Source organism: Limulus polyphemus, unplaced genomic scaffold, assembly GCF_000517525.1.
Source record: "Limulus polyphemus unplaced genomic scaffold, Limulus_polyphemus-2.1.2 Scaffold460, whole genome shotgun sequence".
NCBI classification, from domain to species: domain Eukaryota; kingdom Metazoa; phylum Arthropoda; class Merostomata; order Xiphosura; family Limulidae; genus Limulus; species Limulus polyphemus.
In genome coordinates, this window is record NW_013666070.1 from 5,824 (window position 1) to 16,724 (window position 10,901).

The following is a 10,901-nucleotide window of genomic DNA, read 5'->3' on the forward strand; positions in this document are numbered from 1 at the left end:
AGTGAACTTCTTAGGTGTACATGTGGGGAACTTCTTAGTTGTAGATGTGGTGAACTTCCTAGTTGTAGATGTGGTGAACTTCCTAGTTGTAGATGTGGTGAACTTCCTAGTTGTAGATGTAGTGAACTTCTTAGGTGTACATGTGGGGACCTTCCTAGTTGTAGATGTGGGGAACTTCCCAGTTGTAGATATAGTGAACTTCCTAGTTATAGATGTATTGAACTTCCTAGTGGTAGATGTGGTGAACTTCTAGTTGTAGATGTGGTGAAATTCCTAGTTGTAGATGTAGTGAAACATCTACAACTAGGAAGTTCACCACATCTACAACTAGGAAGTTCACCACATCTACAACTAGGAAGCCCACAACTAGGAAGTTCCCCTCATCCACAACAAGAAAGTTCACCACAACCACAGCTAGGAAGTTCATTACATTTACAACTAGGAAGTTCACTACATCAACAACTGGGAAGTACGCCACATCTACAACTAGGAAGTTCACCACATCTACCACTAGGAAGTTCGCTACATCTACAACTAGGAAGTTCACTACATCTACAACTAGGAATTTCATCACATCTACAACTAGGAATTTCACCACATCTACAACTAGGAAGTTCCCCACATCTACAACTAGGAAGTTCACCACATGTACAACAAAGAAGTTCACCAAACCTACAACTAGAAAGTTCACTACATCTACAACTAGAAACTTCACTACATCTACAACTAGGAAGTTCACCACATCTACAACTAGGAAGTGCACCACATCTACAACTAGGAAGTTCACCACATCTACCACTAGGAAGTTCACTACATTTACAACTAGGAAGTTCACTATATCTACAACTAGGAAGTTCCCCACATCCACAACTAGGAAGTTCACCATAAAATCTGTTCTGAATATGCCCATTAATTTTTCTGGTTTAACCTGCAAAAATAAAATCCTCCATTGCTAAGTTAAACTAATCACGTCGTGAACAAAATATGACTTTTATACATATATATTAGGCTAGAATATCTTTCGACCACTATTTTAAACCTTTTCTAGTTTCGTACCCAAAACAATACCCAAAAATAAATTGAATACCGTGAAAAATCTTCATTTTTGAGATAAAAATGTGAATATAAAATAAACCGGTAAAACACGATAATGAGCAATAAACCTGAGGAACACGCTCAGATTTCACTCCACCGCCTCCCTGCGATTCAATGGATCTGGCCTATGTTCAAACCGTCCACAAGACGTGCTCCTCACTGGCAGTCATTCGGGCGCTTGCTAGTCAAAGAAGTGAGACGCCGGATGACCACTCCGAGTTTGGAAGCTTCTCAATATTGAATATTTCTCTCTAAATGACTTTAATTATAATTGTTTTAATGATAAGTACGCTTTTGTGATGTTTTAGTTACACAATGTACACCACTAAACAATGGAGTTTTCACGTACTTTTATTTCGATATTGGAGACCTCTCTGCTTTGGATTTTTATGTGTATTGTTATCCATTTCAGCTAATTCAGGTAAGGCAGACTAGATCTGATGTCACTTTATTGTACAGGAAGACATATATATATTATGCCTTAAATGTGCTATTTGTAGAAAATACAATATCTTCGATAGCAGCTCTTGTAATCAATCTGTTAATGCTTACTTGAAACCCTATATATTCAATATGGCATAATATATTCCCTAATTCTAGGAAGTCATAGGTTCGTTAAACATGGTGTACATTTCGTTCATCTTCTGTTATTTAGGATAAAAGTAGTGTATGAAATAAAATACTGGGCAAGAAATGTAATAAATACCATAAAATTGTGATAAAAAACAGTAGTTTATAGACAGTGTAAGACACCACTAAACATAAAAACTAAACGCCGGTATAACGTATTAATAAAATAAAAAGGTTGTATGCCATAGCCTACAACTTTTAGTTCTCTGCAATAGTACGCGGCTAAATGCGCAAATATAGACATTATTAGGATATTTCAAAATATTAGCAATGTTTTGCAGTGCGACTAATATTTTGAAAAATAAAATCTTTCATATTTTCTAGATAAATTGGATTTTAAAATAATAACTGTTTCCCCAGTAAGCCTACTTTCCGTGAAAACATGTAGCTTAATGTAACATTTTTAAGCTTCACATAAAACATTAAAGTATTATTAAACACTAGTGAGCTATATTCGTTAAAAGTTATATATATACACACACATGTATTTAAAGGTAAATGAGGAAAATTGTTTTTATTGATCTTCAATCACAATTTCTTACAATTACACCAGATGACGCTAGTGCTGCAAATAAATGTGACATTTGATGGTTTAACTGTTTCTTCTTCTAGCTTCTTTTGCTTGTTTCTTTATTTTTTAAGTTCAAAGCTACACAATGGGCTGTATGTGCTGTACCCACCACGGGTATCGAAACCCGATTATTAGCTATAACAGCATTTGACTTTCCACTGAGCCATTGGGGGAAACCTTCTTCTTGTAGTAAATGATTAACAAAACGTTCTTTATCTGTCATTACATATAAAAACAATGATAATTACGATCAACTAATAAGAATATAATGGAAAGATTGACATTAATTGTCCATCTGTGACAAAATCATGTTTAACTTCTTGCTGTTAGTAATGTTGTTCAACTTGAAAATCTTATCACTGTTATATATTATTGCCACTGATAGCTAACTTGATGTAATGATTCCCTTGTTCGTATATATTTTGTTTTCTTCGTTCAATATAGTGAAAAAAAAAGTTATTTCTAAGAAAATGATAAGCATTTGTTTAATATTTTGTGCTCCATTATTCCGTTCCTCAATAAAATAAAAATCAAATAAAGCAATGGAATTCAACGAATTAATGGCACTCAAGAGTCACAGTTAAAAAAAATGACGTTTTACTACAATAGATTCACGTTCGTTTTGTTTTTAGTTCAGAAATAAAGAAAAACAATCCTTCACGATAATAACGCAGCTGCAAACTTAAAAAATATCAGTACATAATACAACAAATATTACAGTCGTTTCTTGAAGTATTCAAAGTACACAATAAGTATTAATTCGTGCATCTCTGATGAATAAATATGCTATGAAATACAGAATACACAAAAGTATACGGCTGGAGTCTTTCTGATGGAAATTCGTGCTGAAGTAGCCATTGGCTGTTCTACATAGATGATATTCTATATTGTCTTAAGGATTCAGAAGATAGGGATGGATGTTTTACCCAAAATCTGTTGTAGTATCTTTGTATTACGTTCAATATATCAGTTAAAATAAATGTTTGTCACAATATAAACATAGAAAATAAATTACAGTAAGTCATAATAATAGATACGAACACCTTGTTTCTATTTTAATATATCATTTGTAAATTTGTAACACTACTTTGATATGGAAAAGTGTTGATTGAATGCGTAAATAAAACACGTTTTTCGAAAGAAAAATTGTTCTGAAACCTGATAATCAATCTAAATTTACCCATAAGTTCAGCATTCTTGTTAGAATTTAGAACTTCTTTTGTATTAAGGATAGAACCACTATCACTATACTTGACCACACAAACGCCATTTAGAAATATCAGTGGACTATATATATATATAGTACTGTCTGTTCTATTTCCCTGTAACTACTTCTCAGGGTATGGATGGGTCTTCACCAAATTTGGTGTGGAGGTGTATTGGGTCCATGGAGAGATACATAGAAATTTTCAGTTTTGCGGTTTTTAATGGACGTTTTTTACCACGACTTCGCTCTCTGTTGATGGATTTTCACCAAGTTTGGACATATACGGATATACATGCAAATTGCAGTTTCACATTTTGTGTTTTGCGGTTTTTATGGGCGTTTTTGCGTTTTATTTACAATTATATATAAGGGAAGCAACTTTTCATGTCCAAAGATAACCTTTCACTAATCATGGATTTACATAACTTCCGTCCAGGGGACGGGTACTTCAGCTAGCATATATATTAGAAATATAATATCAGTGCTCTGTTATCAGTGGACTATGTATATATATATATATATATATATGTATATCAGTGTACGGAAGGGGGCAACATGTTAACTCCAAAAATAGTGATTTGTCACGCTTAGGTCACATTTTAACTGAGTATGTTAAAACAATCAGGTTCAAACATTTCTTCATAATATCAAAGGCAATAAATGTTACAAATTGAATAAGTTATGCTGATACACAAGGTGACACCTGATCCAAAAAAAAATGATTGTTTTCGTTAAGATATTTCTGGAACTTTAAAATGTAATTTGTAAATAGCTTTGCTACCGAGTGGTTTTGGGTTTTATTAAATTCAATCTCTTAGCTGAATGTGGTAATTAGACAAGGAAAAGCTTTTGTTTTTATTATCAATCTGCTGTGCCATATAAATGTCTATTAATATGTTTTAGCGTTTAGCCCTGTAGCAGAAACTGGGTGTAAGTAAAGAGTATGTATATTATACATTACTTACCAGTTGTTGCCGTTATCCTCACATGGGGAATCAGTATTGAACATCTAAGCATGCATGAAAGGCTGAAGAACCAAAATGAATGTGTTTTGGCGCAAAGACCTGGTAAGCCGATTATCAGTAAGTATGTTGTTAAGCGAAGCAAACAACCACACATGTAAAGTATTACACATCTGCACTATTAAGTTTACATTTTAAGTTATAGACTTATACATATCGAACGAAAATTAAAATATTTTTTTAGTATTTTCCCCCAAATTTTAAGTAGTTATTGACATTTATTTATATACATACCTAAAATAATGCATTGTTTGAAGAAAACATTTCAACATTATTGCACCTTTTGAGCACTTTCTTTTCCAAGTTTCCTCTAGAAAAAAAAGTGTTATTAAACAACATCAAAAATCTAGTAATTTCTGAGTAGTTTCATGAAAAGAAAAACCAACGGCTATCTTCACTCAACACCAAGGGCTATCTGTACCTAATTTGGAACTGATAGATCAGAAAGAAGGTAGCTAGTCAATAGTAGCCACTGCTAAGTCTTGGGCTTCTCCGTTTTGGCTGAGTAGTAAGATTTAAAATCACGTCAAGCCCCAATTAGAGGAGAACATTTTTGCGCCAACGGGTCGCGAACCATTAACCTTCGGATTGAGAGTTCGGAATATAAGCATATTTTATATATATATACATATATATAAGCGAATGTTTACTTCTATACATTCAGTGTGTTCATCTAAGGTTGTTGAAAGCGTTGTTGTTGTTGTTTTAGCCACTGAGTAATCTTTCCGTTTTTGTATTACATTATTTGGAATTGTTCTCTTTCTTTATGTTTCTATGCGTAATTTGAGGATGAAAACTGGAACCCGGAGGATAATTCAATTTTCAGATTTATGGTGGACAGAATTTAACCATCGTGGATTGCTATTGGATTACGCATGTATCGAGAAAATTATCTGTTCTGCGACCATGGTTTTCCAACGAGTGTACCTGCATTCTAAAATATTATGCTGCGTACCATACTTTCTTATCCATCTAGTCAGTGAATGTGTATACAAATAAGATGATGCTATGGTCTATTAGATCGTTCCGAACTAAGACTCTTCCGTTTCTTCTTGATTTCTGCGAGATGTGCTTAAAGGTTATTAGATTAGTAAGAAAAAATTAGCTCAACTGGAAACTCTGCAAGACTAGCAATAATATAAAACAAAGTTACTTCAATCTGAAAGACTGACTGTGCTCTTTCATTTCTAGTTTTTAATCGCTGTATCTCCCTCCTCACTCTTAGACGTATTAATCCAGAATGGTGTTTACTTTCAGAATACATTTTAAACATATTAGGGACAAAAACATAAAACTTCATTAAAGTGGTATGTCTGGGAACAATATTTTACTGTGGTAAAATTAGTTGTATTTGTAACATGTGCAACAATAATTCTCAAAGTTGTTACTCAGAACGTATAATGTCTAGATTTTTAAATTTAGGACACAATAATGATAGGATAGTACTAAAAACAACTTTCAAAGAATTAGTCAACAGTAGCTCATTAAGAATCTGTAACTTAGATTTTCTGATCTTAATCTAACTCGATTTAAAGACAACAGCTGATAGGTTTATTTAGTATTAACTGAAAAATATATTTGTGATGGCTAGAAGGTTTTTTTCAAATCCGTCGAAAATTAGTTTTTTTTTAAACGGGAATGAGAAGAACTGGCTATAAAACATCTGGATAGAGTAATTGGTTTTCCAGATTTAGCATATTCATTTCTCACGTTCTTTGCCAATGACGTTTGATATTTTGGACTGAAACTACTTTCTGCTTAACAGAAAATAACAAAAATTACACATATACAACATGTTGATAAAAGAGTTAGCAAAAAAAAGATCAATATAAAGTGTAATAAACTTAAAATAAGACCCAATACTCTTCAGAAGAAGAATAGCCTACTATTCGAAAGCGCTCGAGTTTTGGGTCTTATTTTAAGTTTATTACATATATAACATGGTAATTTTAAAATTTGTTCTCATGTTTTTTGTAATTTGTTTAGTTGTTTTCAAGTTGTATAAACAATATTCTTATATATTACGAATGAAAACTTTTAAAACAGACTTAGAACGTATTTTCAATCCTAATCCTAAGACTCCAGTAAAATAATTACAAAATCACGATAAAACGTAATTAGATAATTAGACTGATATAGATTACCTCAGTAAAAATTATTAATGACGATACAGAAATGAAATGTTTGGAGAAGAATAGAATGTTTTATCTATTTAGTATATTCACTGACATCTTCAGGTCGTTTTATATTAAAACGTGTCATAGAAACGCTGCTGTTTTTTTTTTCACGCTTGTAATAAGTTCAATACGTATATAGCCTTACCAATTAAACTAATGATATTTGTATATAATGCTCTAAGGTGATGTAATTAATTATTTGAAAGCACAAAATACTATACTCGTTCAATAGTTTAAAAAATGTGACATAAATCGTCTGTTAGAAGGAAATATACATGTACAGAGCACAGCTAGACCTTTGTGTAGCTTTGTGCTTAATAACAAACAGCAACAACGCCTTGACAAATCTCAATTTTTCTCCACTATGCTTATTTTAATATTCATAGCTTTAGTACTCATGTTTCTTTACTACTTATGTTATTCTTGTATAAAGTATACACTTTACCTTCAGAAACTGTCGCATAATTATCCATCGATATGTAGCTCCATGTGTTGAGTTGAAATGGATTGAAAAGATATTGAAGTACGTGCATGATATGTGTGCCATTTATATTATACCTGTATATTTATGTATATATGATATATATATATATATATATATATATGGATTTTTATTGGAATATTAAAATCGGATACACACAAACCAGTCAAGTAGGCTGAGGAAATTTTGTAGCGATAGTCCGAGCTGTCTAGGCGCTAGTCATCCAAATGGGTATCTTACTGCTCTGCAACTGATATTCTCTCCAGACGTAGCTCTTTCTCTCCTAAGTGGTATCGAGCAGGTATAGGTCAGGTTAGACAACTTTATCCAAATGGGTATCTTACCGCTCTGCAACTGATATTCTCTCCAGACTTAGCTCTTTCTCTCCTAAGTGGTTTCGAGCAGTTAAAGATCAGGTTAGACAACTTCATCCAAATGGGTATCTTACTGCTCTACAACTGATATTCTCTCCAGACTTAGCTCTTTCTCTCCTAAGTGGTTTCGAGCAGTTAAAGGTCAGGCTAGACAACTTAATACAAATAGGTATCTTACTGCTCTGCAACTGATATTCTCTCCAGACTTAGCTCTTTCTCTCCTAAGTGGTATCGAGCAGTTAAAGGTCAGATTAGACAACTTCATCCAAATGGGTATCTTACTGCTCTGCAACTGATATTCTCTCCAGACTTAGCTCTTTCTCTCCTAAGTGGTATCGAGCAGTTAAAGGTTAGGCTAGACAACTTCATACAAATACATGTAGGTATCTTACTGCTCTGCAACTGATATTCCCTCTAGTATTTAAATATACTTCACTGGCAAGATCTTACTTAATTGTCGTGTACCACGTAAGTATCATAACTTGTATTACTTAACATTAACTTTGAAGATTATGAGCATTCGAAATTGACCACTTCTATTATCAACATTACTAGTAATGCGTATTCTCTTCAGAGTCTCTATACATTACCAACTAATAGTTTTCACCTACCGAAAGTATGATATCTACGTGTTTTTTCATGAGGTATTTCTGTCCTGAGAGCATTGAATACAGTCACTATTCTACTACTAGGAAAGTCAGGTCATTGAGTGTATTTCTATAAGCAGTGTATGTACGATGCTCTAACAATTTCTCATTGGTTGGATGGTAATCAAACAAAATGTAAAACATCAACACATGGCTATACTCTGGTGCTGTTCATTTCCATACAATACAAGGAAAGTAATCACATAATATTTCTATTTTATTTCCTTTTTTTATTATTATTTCTGTAATTATTTTTAAAACCGTTTATCAGATCCGTATGACAAAGGAACACACTTCCTATTTACCGGTCACTATTGCCCTCTATTGAAAACTAAATATTTCATTTTCTCATCTTACCGAATGATTACTTTCAATCTTTGAGCTGAATAGATATTTGACAGGGAATCGACATGGTATATGTCAGACAAACAAACAAAATGTTATTTTTCGCTAATACCCTGTAACATCATGGTTCATTGGCTTCGAACGCGTAATCAGATGGTTGCGATTTAGAAGCTAGCCCTTTTCATAATGTTGTGTCGTTGAGCAACGCACTTTACTTCACTTGTTCCATTCTACCAAGCTGTTAATAGGGAGTTATCCTGCGATAGACTGGCATTCTGTCCAAGAAGAATGAATCACAATTCTTGACTTCTTCTGCCACTAGAAAGCGGAGTTCGAAAGCACCGATCCTTGTGTCTTGCAAAAGCACAGCAAGAATTTAACTTAAATTAAGGATTAATACACCTTAGGTATGAATGGTTACAAAATCATTAGCAATAGAGTTTATATTATATTTTGTAGGTTAAGGGATTTAAATATATATTTAACTGATTACATTAACCAACGTTTTCTAAAATTTACCCAATATGTTTTGGTTTGTGTATTATTGCACTGAAGCAAATCGCATTAGCACTGTTTACTAATGGTTTAACAAATAGCGATTTCTCCTAATTGAGTTCATATGATCTGTAAGAAACGTGTAACCAACAAATCCGTGAAAGATAAAATTAGTCCTTATCTTTGCGTTGCACATTAAAGATCATATGATCTGTAAGAAACATGTGTAACCAACAAATCCGTGAAAGGTAAAATTAGTCCTTATCTTTGCGTTGCACATTAAAGATCATATGATCTGTAAGAAACATGTGTAACCAACAAATCCGTGAAAGGTAAAATTAGTCCTTATATTTGCGTTGCACATTAAAGATCATATGATCTGTAAGAAACATGTGTAACCAACAAATCCGTGAAAGGTAAAATTAGTCCTTATCTTTGCGTTGCACATTAAAGATCATATGATCTGTAAGAAACATGTGTAACCATCAAATCCGTGAAAGGTAAAATTAGTCCTTATATTTGCGTCGCACATTAAAGATCATATGATCTGTAAGAAACATGTGTAACCAACAAATCCGTGAAAGGTAAAATTAGTCCTTTTCTTTGCGTTGCACATTAAATTTAATAAATTCCACTGGATGCTTTTAAACGCTAGATTAAAATTTCTATACACAGCCATTTAGCACTGCCGAAAACGTCATTGACGTATCGACACCACGTTTTTGATATCAGCAATTAATATATATAAATATTGTAAATTTCAGTTGGGAAAACTGAACAGTAAATATTTTTCATTTTATTTTGTGATACATCCGTTTTCTAGAGTAAAATATCAAATTGATGACTTGAAGTCATTAAGGACAACGAGAGAATACTCTCTCTCTCAAGATTTCCATATGTATCATTAGAAATCATTTATCAACTGGCTTTTCCTGAATTCTTATTACTCTCGTATATTTAACTCATTTTAGCATTCTTTACTACTAGATACGAACGAAAACATCCGAACACACACTTAATGTGCTTTGTTGTATATACATATCCATAATTATTCATCAATCTGCATATTATTTAGATTTGTATGTTACGACACAATTATGGTGACTGTAGTTTGTTCTTGGAAATTAGCATATGTTGTTGATACATCTGTGTAACTTTTCAGCAGTTGATATTACTTACCGATTGACGTTTTGGCTTAACTAAAAGTATGCTGAATTTTAGGATATTTTACTCACCGTGCAGTTGTAATTAATTATCTGTATCTTTTATTTTTAACTATTCGACGTATTTTCTATTGGTTTGTTTCTTTTCTTATTTTACAAACTCTTAAATGATATTGATTTCACAACTGATTAGCGCGAATACTGCTGTATTTTCTCCTTTATTAAATGCCCCTTCCCCCCAAGCGGTATGTCTGCGGACTTACAACGCTAGAAACCGGGATTCGATATCAATGTGTAGCTTTGTGCTTAACTTCAAAAAAACAAACGAACCTTTTATAAATACAATAAATTAGCGAGTTTCCACCACTGTGGTCAGTAATATAAGAGTAAACTGCGTCTTTTATTTTCAAAACGTTTAATTGTTTGTTTGTTTTAATTACGCGCAAAGCTACACGAGGGCTATCTGGGCTAGCCGTACCTAATTTAGCAGTGTAAGACTAGAGGGAAGGCAGCTAGTCATCACCACACACCGCTAACTCTTGGGCTACTCTTGTACCAATGTGATTGTCCGTCACATTATAACTTTCTCACCTGAAAGGGCGAGCATGTTTGTTGGGACAGGGATTCGAACTCGGGACCCTCATATTGCGAGTCGAGCGCTCTAACCACCTGGCCATGCCGAACCCAAAACGTT

The 10,901-nt window shown here is 33.3% G+C and overlaps 1 protein-coding gene across 1 annotated transcript in view; it reads left to right on the plus strand.

Moving 5' to 3' along the window:
• The first annotated feature begins 1,324 nt into the window (after positions 1 to 1,324).
• LOC111085546 (hemicentin-1-like) overlaps positions 1,325 to 10,901 on the plus strand; it is a 133,260-nt gene continuing 123,683 nt past the window's right edge. The window contains exon 1 of the mRNA XM_022384630.1: positions 1,325 to 1,516. Coding sequence (XP_022240338.1) covers positions 1,411 to 1,516 — 106 coding nt within the window. The 5' untranslated portion in view covers positions 1,325 to 1,410. The remainder of the gene's footprint in view (positions 1,517 to 10,901) is intronic.